This window comes from Chamaea fasciata, unplaced genomic scaffold (assembly GCF_029207755.1).
Source record: "Chamaea fasciata isolate MVZ Bird 193981 ecotype frontalis unplaced genomic scaffold, bChaFas1.0.hap1 SCAF_1, whole genome shotgun sequence".
Lineage (NCBI taxonomy): Eukaryota > Metazoa > Chordata > Aves > Passeriformes > Sylviidae > Chamaea > Chamaea fasciata.
The window spans coordinates 107204283-107219373 of record NW_027094086.1 but is presented as its reverse complement, the minus strand read 5'-3'; the positions used below and the strand labels follow the sequence as shown (position 1 = coordinate 107219373).

Here is a 15091-nt window from a genome sequence, read left to right as displayed (position 1 = left end):
TAAAAAATTCAAACAAGATCCATCAATGCTTGGTGCAGTATTAAGTTCCAAATGTTTCCTTGATTCTGTATGTCCTTTTTAATGAAATCTAAAAAATTATTCTCGTCACGTGGAATTGACTGTTTTCTATATTTTGTTTTTGTTTTGGAGTAATGTGAACACTGGGGGAAAATGCCATTCATAAGCATATGTGTTGCAAAAGCACTGATCTTAGTTTATTTCATTATCACTTGAGGGATGATCACTAACTCATGCCTATAAATGCTGTATTAAGGGTAGCTGGTATTGTAAAAATTAAATTTGTAATCTCCTCCAACCTTTTTAGCTGTCTTTTGGGGAAGAAGAAAGTTAAGATCTCCTCCACCTCCATGCAGTTTAAGGGATCCTGATACAGTGTTGTGAGGCACGAGAATACATCTGTACTGAAATACTCAAACACAGCAACATCTTGCTTACAATCTGTTGGTCATTTGAATAAAGTTAAGGGAAAGACATTTACTGGTAATGAATTGATTGACTCTGATGAGATGAAACTGTCCTTTGGTTCTGTTTCTCATACAGACTTCATGGCTAAGGGTCATCTACCGACATCTCTTGAAAAAGGTGGGAATGCTTTGCTGTGGTATAGGTGGTTGAGATACACAAAAGCAGATTTCATCTAGGGAAATTTGGTTTTCTCTGTAGTCAATGCAGACAAAGAAGAGTCTTCTGGAGTCAAAGACACTGAAAGTTAGATACCTTCTTTGGTTAAAAAGGTGGATAATGCTCTCTCCATTCTTCTAGAAAGGAAATTAAGGGAAACTTGCCACCTCACCTTACAATTTGTCTTTGTGGATCTCACTCTGTTTTAAACAGCTGTGGTCTTGTATTTGCTCCAAAAGAAAGCAAGAGTGCATATCTTCCTGGTTCCTCCTAGTTTCTTTGCACTGTGAGGGTAGAGGGCACTTCTTCCTCCAGTTCCTTTAATGGTAAGCTCTGCAATGGAGTTATTTCCGTTGGGAAATTATTTTTGTTTTATATATTCCCCTAGGAATTTTCCATTTAGTAAAGAACATCATGTTTGGTTCATGTTCTCATTGTACAGTGGGTTCTCTTTAGTAGTTCTTTCCACAGGAATTTTGCTCAGTAATTCTCTCCAGTCCTATCATTTAAGAACATGCCAGCTGTGTGCTTCCTTACATGATCAATGGAGCTCAGGAAGCTTGTTCTATACCTGATGTGAAGTTTTATCTATTTTAATATATTTTCACCATTAACTTTTGACAAGTTACTCAGCATCACTCTAGAGGGAATTGCTTACATGGAACCTGTCAATGCAGTCTGATTTCAGCTGTGTGGACCTGCAGTGTGAGTCTCAAATGCCATCTTTCTTTATGGACTCCTAATCAGAATCAAGGCATCTGTTGGTAACAGCGAAAGCAGGCACTGGAGGTGGTCCTGGAAAAGATATGAATATGGACTGTTCATGAATATGAGTGAAAATAGGCAAATGTTTTTCCTTAAGTTCCTATCATTTTATCCATGCTGAATTTTGCCCTCGTCCATAACAAATCCTTTTTTCCCTCCACCTCTCCTACCCTGACAGATGCTTAAAGGAAGAGAGGGTCACTACTCTTTCAGAGGATGTAATTGTATAACTCAGGTCATGTTTCTGAGCTCCACCAACTGAAAACATCAAAGTGAATTTGTTCTGATATTTGGCCAACTTATTTAGTCATCCCTCTAGACAAAACGTTTATCTGGATTTTTGGTCTGCAGTGTGGCTAGGATGTACGCTACCCAGATGTGTTTTCCGAACTTTGATGCAATAGAATAAAGGAAACGTAAATACCCTTTTGAATACATCTTGGTATGGCCACTAAAAGTTTAAACTAAGTTAAAATTATTAGATTTGACTGAACTGGGGCATGAACTTCAGCTGTATTACATCAGTGGAACAAGAAAAGTGTTTAAATTAAGCTTTTTATTAAGCAAAATCTTTTCTTATCAGAAAGCCTATCTCAGCCAAAATCAGTTAGAGCATTTGTTACTAATTTAGTGGTGTGTTTTTGCATGTGGTTATATGTTAGTGTTGAAAAGCGAGCTCTTTCCTGTTCTATATAATTGAGTGTATATCCAGTAGAATTATCCTTAAACTTCTGCTCAGACAATAAGGAGATTTTTCTAGATTTAAACCAGAGGGAGTTAAGGTTAATTATCACATTCAGACACCGAATAGTACCTGAAACTTGCTATCTCTACCCTATGTTCCCTTACCTTTAGCAGCCCCACTGGGCATCTTAGTCTTAGCAGGACTTAAAAAAGACCATACTTCTTGTCCCATCTCCTCCAGTAAAGTCAGCTGCTTTTTAGAATAAAGGAGAAGTTGAGGAATCAGACGTTTGCATGGAAGGTTGTTATCTAAATGCATTAAGGCTTGTGCATTTGATGGTAGGCTGTTTGTCAAAATTTTCCTTCATGGATAAAATGGCGTTTTTCTAGGAAGTAATGTTGAACTGTGAATCTTTTTGAGTGTGACTCTGTGGGAAATACACAAGACAGAGAGTAAGACAGACTTAATTAGCATAGCTAGTCTGATGACTAGGATGCCATGGCAAGGACAAACAGAACTTTGAGATTATGAGAAGATGGGATTAAACCTGCTTACGGGAAGAGATTCAATCAACCCCCTACGAAAAAGATGTTGTAAAATGCATAAGTTGCTTGTATGATTTTTTAACCTAATTATTGTAGTAGAAATTATTAACCTTACTGAAATGGTATATAAGCTCTTGGAAAACCTGAGTAAAATCGAATTCTGATCACCAAATCAGGGTTCTCGTCTCTCCATCAATCGCTGATATGACTCCCAAGACTTTTTAAAGGTGACAGATTCTTCCCCTTCATTTCAGGTGGCCTGAAGTGTCTTGCTTTTCTATCAGCATGCTAGGGTAATAGTAGTGAGGCTAGGTCAAAAACTGATAAGTTTTCTACACAGCTCTTTTTTCAGTATAGAATTGGTGCTAAACATACTGGGAGGTGTTTCATTATGCAGTTTACTAGCTCTTCCATATTTTCATTCATTTTAAGGAGAAAACAACAACGAGAGATATGAGTGGAGCTAGTAGTTGTCCTACTGCACATAGGTAAAAAGTCATATTTCCAAAGACATGAGTGAAGGACTTTTGCCATTACTGTCAATTGTGGATTGTTTTTTGTGTCATTTATCAAAGACTAAGAGACTATAAATGCATTATTAAATACTATATTTTGAAAGCCATGTAGCTTCAGCTACGTTTAGAAGTGCAGCAGGAGAATGACATAGAATGTTATGATTAATAGTAAAGTCTTATTTCTGTGAGTATGTATGTCCATATATAATTGGCACACTTACTTTTTTTGAAACTAACCCATAGCCTATGGTGAGACGTGCTTACTTCACTGGAATAATTGTCAGATAAACTGATTTTTGCGCTCTAAAATAATCACTGATTTTGTGGCTCATCCTATTTTGAACATAAAATGAACCAGTTTTTGGGATGAATCTTTTCTTGTTTTGGTGGGTGTTGGGGTTTGTGGTTTGTTTATTTATTTATTTATAATTTATTTTTTAAATTTCTACCTAAGTTCCAAATCTTATGTTTACCTGGCAGAATGCACTGCCCTAGTTTATTGTGTGGCTAAGGCAGGTGTGCATGTAAAGGAAACCACACCTGGTTGTGTACCTGTAGGCTTTGTGCTTGTGAATTAGCAGGGTATTTCAGTGGCAATTTTCTTAATTCTTCACTTTGAGAGAAGAGAGTTAGAAGGTGCAGTTCCAGGTGTGCAGAAGAATGAGTATCATTGGCCATTATCTGCAGCACAACTAATTTGGTGACCTAAAAATATATGTTCCTTTCATCAACACCTGAAGATTTGCTGTTGAACACGTTGTAATGTTACTTCAGGTGTTTGGTGGCGTTTTGTTTTGTGTGGGATTTTTTTGTTTGTTTTGTTTTGGTTTTGTTTTTGTTTGTTTGTTTCTGTAGATTGAGAGATTCAGGCAGGGGTATGATAAGCTTTTTGCTGCTTCATTATTAGGTTAAGATTGCCTGCTGTGTGACTTGGCAGTAGGATATTCTTAGTCTTCCAATACTTGTCTTGCCTCTAGAAACTACCTCACTGAAAATAATCATACCTTTATGGCATGAAGTTATGACTTAGAAGTTTAATGTCATTTGAAGTAGGATGCAGTTTGTAAAGGTTTTTTTGCTGGATATTGTCATGAAGCAAGCAGTTATGTGGTCTGTGCTGTACTTCATCTGTGGAGAAACACAAGAGGTTTTTTGTCTGGAAGTTGTTGCAGCACCTAGAATGAACAGTGAATTTTTACTTTCCTAAATGATGCTTTTGAAACTACTTTTTTTTTTTTTTTTTTTTTTTTTGCTAGTAAATCCAGTAAGACTGGAACTTCAGTCTATTCGCGTAATTTTCTTCAAGGTTTATAAACTGTGTTTTTTGACTGAGTTTTACAAAACCTGCATTTCATCATGATCCTATGTTTTGAAATGGTTATGTCTCTTTCAGTAAAAAAGGAATAGAAGACATTATGGAAAACTTGTAATTCAAAGAGAAAGTATTCAAGCAAGCAATTCATGTATGGTGACCTTTGCACTTTGACTTGGGAAGCTTGTTTTATTTCCAAATGTACTGTCACGTGTTCTCAAGATTTTACTAATAACAGAGAAAGTCTGTAAGTGTCTCAAAATAGAAAAGTAATTTTAAGAGAGAGGTCCTGAAATTAGTGTTGCAGTTAAGTCTGAACTTCTAATTAGCCTGCCATCCATTTTCTTTGATTTCTATACTTGGAATTTGTTTCCAGAATGTGTAGTTCTAATTTAATCATTCTTAGTCTTACTTTTACTCTTAGACACTGTATTATCCGCGAAAATGTTTTTTAATCACTTAAAATTAAATACTTGCTCAATCTGAATGGGGAGTTCTGGAAATTTCTTCAGGTAATTCAGTATAAAGCAGAAGTGCTAAAATTGCAAGTGGGATTGGCAATGGCTTAGAATTCAAGTTAGAACTTTGCTATCTTCAACTGGCTTGCTTATTCATTTGATGTTGATACTTTTATTGTTAAAGGTCTCAGAATAGAATTTGGTGGAATAGCTTTATGTTCATTTATACAGAGGGGAAAATATCTGTATTATGTTTTACTTAGATTTGTTTTTATTTATCTTTCCAACATGTGTTTGTCAACATGTTTTTGTTTTTCATTATTACAAAAAGCTCTAGATATGAAACAAAGCTGTTTTAGGACATGTTTTACAATGTACTTTCTGGGAAGGAATAATTTGTGGATTTATTCTAGATTTCTAAAACTATTCTCATGTGTTATCTGACATGTTGCAAATGCTTTTTTCCCCCACTAGGTGCATATGACTAATGACAGTGAGAGTAGTGGTCTTTGACAGGATGAAATCCTGTGATACAGGTTAACACGTGGCCAGAGTACAATCCTGCCTTTACTGGATGAATGCAGTGCTCCCTCTGGAGTTTATGAATCCTTAATTTAACCCATAAATCTACCCTTTACATTAATTTTTGCAGAAGTATGATCTAACGTGTTTGTCTTGATTTCTTGGCCATCCATAATTTAATTGCACTGATAGGCAATTAAAAATTTTCAGGGTAGGTCATGTGTTTTTTAAACTCTTTGTTTAGGTCCAAAGCTTATTTAAACATACAAAGCATGTAACTTCAACTGTTTAATTTTTTTCCTTTCTGGTAAAGTTTTTTTGGTCATTATTACATAATGCTGTGTGTTTGGTGATACAGACCCGGCTCTCCACTTCTCTGTCTCTATTTAGCTCATGTTTGGCTGTATTTTATGTACATTTCTGCCAATTCAACCACAGCTTCACAGCGAAACTCTGTCTTCAACGTTCGTTGACTATCACAGATTGTGTGACGTATCTGTGTGCTATGTAGCACATCCCTTTGCCTAAATAGAACTTCTGTTTTGAAGGGTTAAGTAAAAGATTCATTGCAACTCACTCTGTTCTTGGGTTTTATGTAATTTGTAACAGATATTACTTCACTTGGATAAACTACTAATTTTGTAACTCCACTTTTAAATTTGGATTTTATAATGCAGAACTTACTTTTAAATGTATTGCAAAGTACCATATATATTTTCAAGCATGTTTGTAGCCTTCTTTCAAGAATTTTTTCCCCCCATCTTGATATTTAATAGTTGTACCAAATAAGAATTGGTTACTTTTATTCACTGTTGCAGTTTCTCACATGCAGAACCGCTTGCAGTATTTACATGTGGATAGGCCATTGAGAGGAGATGTCAAATGGTTATATAATCATCTTTGTATTGCTACTATTGACCATATTAATTTATCTGGTACCTCAAAAACGGTAAATTCTTAACAAAACCCCAATCAAACACAAAAAGCCAATAACATATGTAAAAAGAAGCAAATAGAGATGAGTATATTAGTCAAGTTAAAATAATCTTAAATGTAATTCTTACTGTAGATGGGACACCAGACATTAAAGGAATTCCTCATTTCTGTTCCCATGGCTTTACATAGGGAAGCTCAGTTAAGGATGGGCAGTAGTGTAAAGCACTAAGATGTGTGTAAATAAGCAGTAAACTGGCAACAGTGATGGAAGCAAGTAGGTTTTTGCCACTACATTAGTATTGCTAAGACAGAAAAAAAATTGAAATTGATTTATGTGCATGAAGAGCTGCATGTTTAGAATCAAAGGAATATGAATTTTCTTACAATTAGAATGTACCGATTTAAAGTAGAGCTAACCAGGTGGTCTTCATGCTTGGATTTTATTGGAAAGGCTGTTTATGTACTTAGTACAGACAAAATAGAAAATTCCTATGGAAACAGGGTGACGTTGATCAATCAGGGTTTTAATTTGGGTTTAAATGTATAAGTAATCAAGTACTTTTGGATAATATACTCAGGTGCCTAGGGTTCTAAACCCTCTAAATATTTTGCAATAATTTTCAAAAAAAATTCTATTCTGACTATAATGGTGTAGGTAAAAGCTACACCATTAGGGAGAGACTTCTGAAGAAAACGCATATTTTCCTATTGAATATTCTAAAGAGGAAAAATTTAAAAGCTGGAGATATTTTTTTCCTTTTGAATTGACCATATTCATACTACTATGCTGCTGTGTAGCTGAAATTATATTTACATTATTCGCCAAAGATTTTCTTACTGACATCATTGTCATTAGTTCATAAAGTGAAAGAATTAAAATAAATGATGCAGCATCATTCTCTGTGGCAATAATTTACTCCCACTTTGGTTTTGTGGCAGTAAGACACAGCTTTGATACTTGTGAAGTTTTAAAAGAGAGTTCTGAATTTAAACAGTACAAACATTTGGCTCTTGTAAACTGTTTGAGTTGACTGTCATCAAAATGTGCAGCCTTTGTTGTGCCTGTAGACAGTATTGCTTTGTGACAAAATCCAATTTAGAAAGGTGCAGTAGAGCTGTTAGTGATAATTCTGTCATGGAAGCAGCAGAAGGAAACAAAACCACACAGCTTCATTGACATCCCTCAGTATTTTCCTAATCTAACTCTTCTTGTTTCCAGAGGCACAGGTTGCTATAGAAATTACTCATGACATTTCATGTTCATCAAGAGAGGCAGTAGATTTTCAGGAGGTAGATGTGTGCATCCAGATAAAGTATGGATTGTCATGCTGCAATGTCTTTTGTCTCTGCTGTCTTCTCTCATCAAGGCCATGTTGAGCTTCACTTGAAAGTCGAGTATTTGGCGTCTAGTGAATTGATGCTTTGTTGTCATCATGGTGGTCCTGTGCCATAGCTTAAAAAGCTGCAGTCATGGTTAGCCCAAGCTGAGACATTCTCATAAGGGTTGGATAATTGTGGCCTGGGGTACTTAATCCCAATGTGCACTCTCTCATCGCCGCTGCCGCGCTGTGGGAACACCACGGCGTTTAGAAATGGTCCCTTGTGAGAGGGACATGACTGTTCTTCCTGGTGATGGAGTGATCGATAAAGATCACTCTCTGACATGGATATCTCCACCCGCATTCCATAAAGCTTTGGTCACCTGTCAAAAGCTCTGTGCACAATGGCTGTTGAGAGAGATGGTATGCACAGGGAATCAGGCTGCTAATCACTACTTCTCTATCTTGGAAACTACTCTGAGACTTGCCTGTTTAAAAAAAACCCAAAAGGTTTATTCCTAGAGTAAGGGTTTCAAGAATTTTAAATATTAAGGTAAACAAAGGGGCTTGTAAGAAAAAACATATTTGACTTCAAATGCTTACAAATCCTGTGTGATTTAAGGTATGTGATGGAGACTTCTTAAAACTACACAAAAAAAATGGTGTTAGATCTTGTTTTAGGTTTGGCGATTGAATTGTATTTCCTTCTCTAAAATGGGGAAAAAGATGATACTAGTAATGAATGTCCTGTGTCAATAGCAATGAAGAAACCATAATTAGCATTTCTCAGATCTCCGTTTTTTCCTGCTTTATATTCATTAGCATCCTGCTTTATGAAGATCTAGTTCTTCTTAAAAATAGTTGTAAGGGGTTGGCTCAATTAACTTCCTTGCAATAAATTATTTTGTAAAAACAATTGCCAGAAGAAACCTGTGAGCTTCATTGTCTCCGTGTTCATTTCAGAATAATTAAATTTCTGATGTTCTCTTTCATATTTTAACAAACTTTTCATACAAGAGTTGCTTATAAGTGCTATGGATGACATGTCAAGTAATTCTCTGTTCCTTAAATGCCAAAATTCTGTTTCTTTAAACTTTATTTCTGCTAAAAATAAAGTTACTTCAAAATTCCAGAAGCTGAACCCAATGTATTAGAACTAAATGACAGTAAGACTAGTTGGCTAATTTTTTACCAGTGGCGAATGGCTGTTTTTATCCTTCTGTTTAAACAAAAAAAGAAAATCAAATTATTTGTCACTTTTCCTGTTCTCCACTTTAGGATATGGCATAAAATCTGGCAGAGTTTTTAGTCCCAATGGTGTTAGGGAGTCCAAGAAAATATACTACCAACACAAAGGAAGCTCCCTGGAACTTCATGCTCATTTCTTACCCTTTACTTTTTCAAAATTTTCTTCAACTTCCTATCCAGCTAAGAAGAAAGTGTTTTGTAGTTTTAGAATTGTATTTGTATTTTTTTTTTTATATTATTAAAATTAGCCTGGGAGAGTCATTATTGTGGTCATTATTGCGTCAAGAAATTTGTCTGCATGTACAAGAGTGGGCTATGTTGCAAGCCTTTTTTAAGAGGCATTACTAATTTTGAAGTTATTGCTGGATGTTAAACAATGCCCTAAAAATATCTTACATTACCACTGATGATGGAGAACTCTGACTGGTTTTGAAACTTGCATCACGATTAGTTTACATTTTCAAATGCTTGACATTTTACAAGGCCTACTTAGCAATGAAACAAGCATGGAGAAACATCTTTTTGCTTAAACACTTAAGGATGAAAACATTGAGAAATGTTCTATGCTTGGAAATTATTGAAGTCAAATAATTGTAATAGTGTTGGGGTATGAAGTTCTCAAGATCATAAAAAAATCTGGATTTCAGCTGCACCATTGCAACTGTGAATATGAAATTTAGTAAAAATCTTTGTTTAGGGAGCAATTCCTTACTATTTTTTTACAATATGCTTTCATAATAACTTAACTGGCTGTAACTTTTCTGTAGTTACATGTAGGGGAACAGAGTAGGAGTCTGTTCAGAAAAAATGTAAAAATAACATAACTTTTAAGCAATTTTTGATAAATTTTAAAAGTATATGTTCAATATTGTGCTTCCACGCTATTTTAGTATCTCTCAAATATTTCCTGTATCAGATACTTTCCTTTCTTTTATAAATTTTTGAAATAGAGTTTGAAAAACTTATTTTTAGTTTTCTTTGTTTGAAAGCTTTGTGATATTAAAGAAGAAGAAAGAATAATATTAAGCTGACAATGATAGGTCTTATGGAATATAGGTGGAATTTTTACTTAATAGTTTCCAGTTGGTCTAAAATATTTATATGTAAGCTACATTTGAGACTGTCAATTGCAATGTATTTTCCTACTTATCCTGTGAAAAAGTGAGAGGATTTCTTTTTTAATAAGATTTTATATTTGTTTAGGAAGATAATAAATAGACATTAAATAGATTGAACAGCTACTCTCAGAACTGAAAACAAAATTAGGAAATTACGGAGAATCACGAGTCTGAAGAGACTAGATTGCAAAGGGTGGAGATCGTTTATCTTCCTCAAATATTGCAAAATATAAATAGAGATGCTCAGGTGAAAATAAAATTACTAAAAAAATGAATGTCACGTTGTTAAAAATACTTGTTCCTAAATTCTGCAAGTGTTTGAATGAGCAGCCCCAGAACACTTCTAAAATTTGTAGCTCATGTCCTGGGAGATTTTTAGAGCAATTTTACTCCATGAGAAAGTATTTCTCTTTTTTGCCCCTCCTATCAAGTATTTACTGTGTAACCATTGTCAAGGAATCTTTAGTCTTGAGGCTTTTTAAAAATTATTACATCTGTGTGTACCTACATTATAGTGTGGTGATTCTTATCATATTGTCCTGTATCCTTGATATTCCAGATCTCAGAAAGCTGTATTGGGCCACTTCATCTGTTAAAAGAATAATACTTAGAAGTTATTTTTCCACTCCTTGGTTTTTCTGCAAGTGTAAAGTAGAACTTGTGTATATGCAGTTATCTAAAAATTTATTTGCCATGTTTCAGTGACCTGCAATGCTTAAAGACTGCACTTCTCCTTTAGAAACATAGGTCTACCACTTTCATAACATTTACCTTACATTACTGTGCATGAGAACTGTAGAATTTTGTGCCAAAGAAAAGCTTTTAATAGTTGTTCTTCTTAAGGGTTTTTATGAAACTACTTTAAAAATAGGTTATGGCTTTGTTACATCAGGCATTGTTTGGGAGTACTGGGATATTTGTTTTACACCTAGAACTTGTGAAAAGGTTAGCATCTCTGTTGTTCATGGTTATAAAATGGGAAGAGAACCTATCCTAAAATGAAGTCTCCATAAGGTAAAAAGCCATATCAGTTACTTCTCTTTATGCTATTTGTGTTTCTGAAGTACATAGGAGAGTGTCAGTTGAAATATAGTGCAGAGTGAGAAATCACCTGGGAATTTATGGATGACTAGAAAGTAGCCTTTGCTGTATAAGTGGGGTTCAGGTAGTTGTCACACAAGAGTAACTCTATTTACCTGGATCTTCCGCAAAATTAATATCATCTGAGCATTATCCATAATAGGGTACAGGTAGCTTGCCAGCACTTCTGAATTGTGCTATCCCAACCAGTGATGACATGGGAAGCATACCGGTGAATGAGCACACCTCATCAGCATGTTAAATTCATCTTCATTCATTGTTCTTCCCAGATTTTCAGTTGTATATTGGGCAGAAAAAGAGGCCTCTGTTAGACTGAGGAGATTTTACTGTTGTTGCTTGTCTCAGAAAGATGAAGCTATATACAGTGCATACAACTACTAGTTAGATGGGTCAGAGACAGCTGATGTAGGTTGCTACATAGTGTGGTGCTTATCAGGTGGCTTTGTCACCCAGAACTCTTGGAAAGTGACTGTGATACGAAACTTTACCTTGTGTAGTCACCTTTCAACATAAGGTGTGGAAAGCATCAAGGCTTTGGTCAGGACAGATTGAATGCCAACACAAATGCATCAGGTGACATATTGGTGATATTATTACTATTCTCTGACCAAAGTATGTTGTGTTGGTTTTCACTGCTTGGCATTAATGTCTTGGTTCTCCTTCACGTGGTTAGCTGGGTTTTTTTGTTTGTTTATTTTGTTACTTGGCTCTGATTTATGTAGTGTTTGGACTCATGGGTGTCCTGTGGGTTCTCTGCTTTATTTGGAAAGACTACATTTTAAAATCTAAACCAAAAGCTATCAACACATTTTGTTTGAAATGTTTAATATTTATAGTTCCCTAAAATTCTGTTTTCTTTATCTTCCCAGTCACATGGGAGCTTGGAGGGAACACACATACATCTCTAATGCCAGCATTGCAGGTTAAAAATAGTTTTCCTCCACCAAATGCTAACAGCTGGTTGGCTCTCTTTCTCTACTGAAGATGCATCATATAGTATTTTCGTTTTCCTGATGTTGCCAAAATGTTAATGGATCAGGCTCTGCAAGTTTTACTGTGTAAATTCTGTTGTAATACTAATTAAACTTTAACTGCATTTCTGTGAGGCTTTTCACAACTCCAGTCAAGCACCTATTACCTCATCTTGCAGATAAATAAACAGAAAGTGGTTGAGAGAGGTTCTGTGTGTTGATTTAAATAACAATCAGATAATCAACGCTTCTGTAAACCAAGTGTTATTTGGGTAGCATGGAGATATAATGGCACTCCAGAGAACAGATCTTCTAAGTTGTGCTCGCCCAGGATGAACCCCTAACCTGTGTACATTTCCTTTACTTGAAGTACTCCAGTGCAAATACTGTGGAAAGTCTCTTGTCATATTGACATTATAGCAATTGCCTATTGAAATCACTGTCATCTTCTCTTTTCACCGGTGGTGGAAAATGTCTAAGCATTCTTTTTCAAGAATGAAGATGTTAATAGAAATATTTTTCAATATATCTTTTTTTTTTTTTTAATGCTGTGAGTGGACAGTATTATATACAATGACAAGTTACTTCTCAACCGGGTATCATATAATAGCTTTTCTGTTTTTCCCCATCTTGAAGTACTCAGCAAAACTCTTACCATATTAGAAGAAGTGAATCTGTTACTTTTCTTTTATTTTGAAAACTCTTCTTTCATAATGTCTGGCACTTAAAGTGATATTGCCTTCAAGTACATGATCCATAATGTTTACATTTTGGCATAAAAGCTGAAGAAACTAGGGCAAAACATAGAGAGACATGGGAGTTAATAAAATAACAGATGGCAGCTGTGTTCCAATGGAAATAATTATATGCTGCCCTTTTAATAGCATAAATCAATGTGTTGTTTTTGATTAATACAGTAGGCTTACTGGTCATATGGAGATTAGTATGTGATATAAACCTGAAAATTAGTTTGTTGTCACGTATTATGCGATATGATGGGGATTAATTTCAGGAATGCCTTAAAAATATGCTCTAAAAAAATCCTTCCTACACTGATTGAACTAGATAGATTAATCCTGTTGCCATATGGACTTGAAATTGCCTTGGGTATGCAAAAGAAAAATCTAGATAAATGATAACTCATTTAATACTCTGTGGTTTGTGTTTATGGAAAACAGAATTCCTCAGGATCTTCTAAAGGAAAACAAGAGTGTGCCAAAGGTAATTTCAGTGTTGGGTGTTCACGGATGGTAAAATTATATTTAACAGATGTTTGTAATTTTTGCAGGTAATAGCTCTAGCAGATGCAGCAGAAGAAAATCAAGTCAACATGTTCCAGGCATTTGCAAAGTTGAAAAGTGCCACCCATCTGGTGATTATGCTGATCAGTTTGTGGCAGAAGCTCAGCACTGATCAAACTGCTATTTTGGAAGCTACGCTTTTGCCATTAGCAGAAGATACACAAGAGCTGGTAAGAGTCTGTAAGAGCTGCTTGAAAAATGCTCTTTCACAGAGCTTTAAGCCCTTTAAGCAAACCACACTGATTTCACAGGAAAGTGGAAAAGGATGAGTAGATGATAGAATATTTCAATAGAGGATATGGGTGGTGCCAGTTAAATTCTGCTTAACCTTTCCTTACCAAGCTAAGTAGTAGTGTCTCACGTACATTTAGCTGATTTTCACCTTCTGTCCTGTAGTTAGGACAAATAGAATAATACCCCCAGGTTTTGAAGACTCTAATATAAATACTGTATAACACACGTCCACATTCCAATTGAAATATAAAATGTACACACAGCAAAACAGTACATGCATTTAAGTCTATCAGTCATTTGCCATACTTTGTCTTCAGTATATTTGGAGTGGCTTATATAACTGATGAAAGTTATCTAAGCAAGATACTGTGAATAGCCAATTTCCTTGTATTCCAAACCATGCGCTATATGGTTCTGCATTCTGTAGATGTCTTGCTAATTCTGTTTTGATTTAATGAGTGTGACCAGGTGAGACTGTGTATAAAATCTGGAGAATGGTCTGTGAAGAAAAGTAATGCTGTTTATATCCACACCTCAGGGCCACAGCTAAACACTACTTAAGTTGAATTAAAGAATGTTCTCAACTTAATTAAGAGTTGGTCCCCAGTTTGTTTCAAGAATTATCTTAAGTACACATTAATTTTAATTTTCACACTCTGCACAGGGTTTTTGCAACGTACAGTGAATTCAGATTTTGGTGCATACCTGGAATACTTAGAATGGTTTGTGGTCTTTTAGAAAGCTTGTGCTGGGTTCCAAGTGAATCTAGGATCTCCTGCCATTTCTGCTGGGGGGAGGGGGGCAAAAAGTGTTTTGGCATTTTACACAATATTGACTCATAGCGGGCAAAGCGAAACAGTTTTGTTGAGATTTGTTTTGGATTTAGTCCTCATTTAAATTTGGAAAATCAAGCTTCACAACTGAGGAATGTGCATTCCCATGAACTGAATTCAAAGAAAGTTCCTATGAGTCTCCTAAAAGCCCAAACAAACTTTTTTTAACATGAATATTTTTTATTTTGCCATCAGGAATTGGGTTGCTTTGACACAAGTTTTGATAAAATATGGTACAATTTGTCGTATCCTGTAATGCAGGATATTGCATCAGCCTATATCTTGGTGTGGTTTAACGTGGTGGTTAAGAATGTTCTGTGTTGAAGCTGTAAGACTTCACATAAGCGTTCTAAGGATGTATATCCTGCAGAGCAGTCAGGATGAAAAATGTAAACCAACAATAACTGGAGGTGGAAATAGAAACAAAACCTTTACAAAATACTGAATTACATGCCATATTGAAGTTGTTATGGTACCACAGAAATCTGAATGTAATTTAAGAAGCTTAGGCAGGGAATGGAGAAACCTTACGACATACCAATGATATTTACAGACAGAAGCTCCTAGCTGGTGTTCAGGTTTCCTC

The 15091-nt window shown here is 35.4% G+C and overlaps 1 protein-coding gene across 8 annotated transcripts in view; it reads left to right on the top strand.

Moving 5' to 3' along the window:
* BBS9 (Bardet-Biedl syndrome 9) overlaps window positions 1-15091 on the top strand; it is a 286092-nt gene that overhangs the window by 113634 nt on the left and 157367 nt on the right. For all 8 annotated transcript variants that reach the window (XM_066192448.1, XM_066192439.1, XM_066192413.1 and 5 more), the window contains one exon: window positions 13426-13608. In XM_066192448.1, the coding sequence (XP_066048545.1) occupies window positions 13426-13608 (183 nt within the window). The remainder of the gene's footprint in view (window positions 1-13425; window positions 13609-15091) is intronic.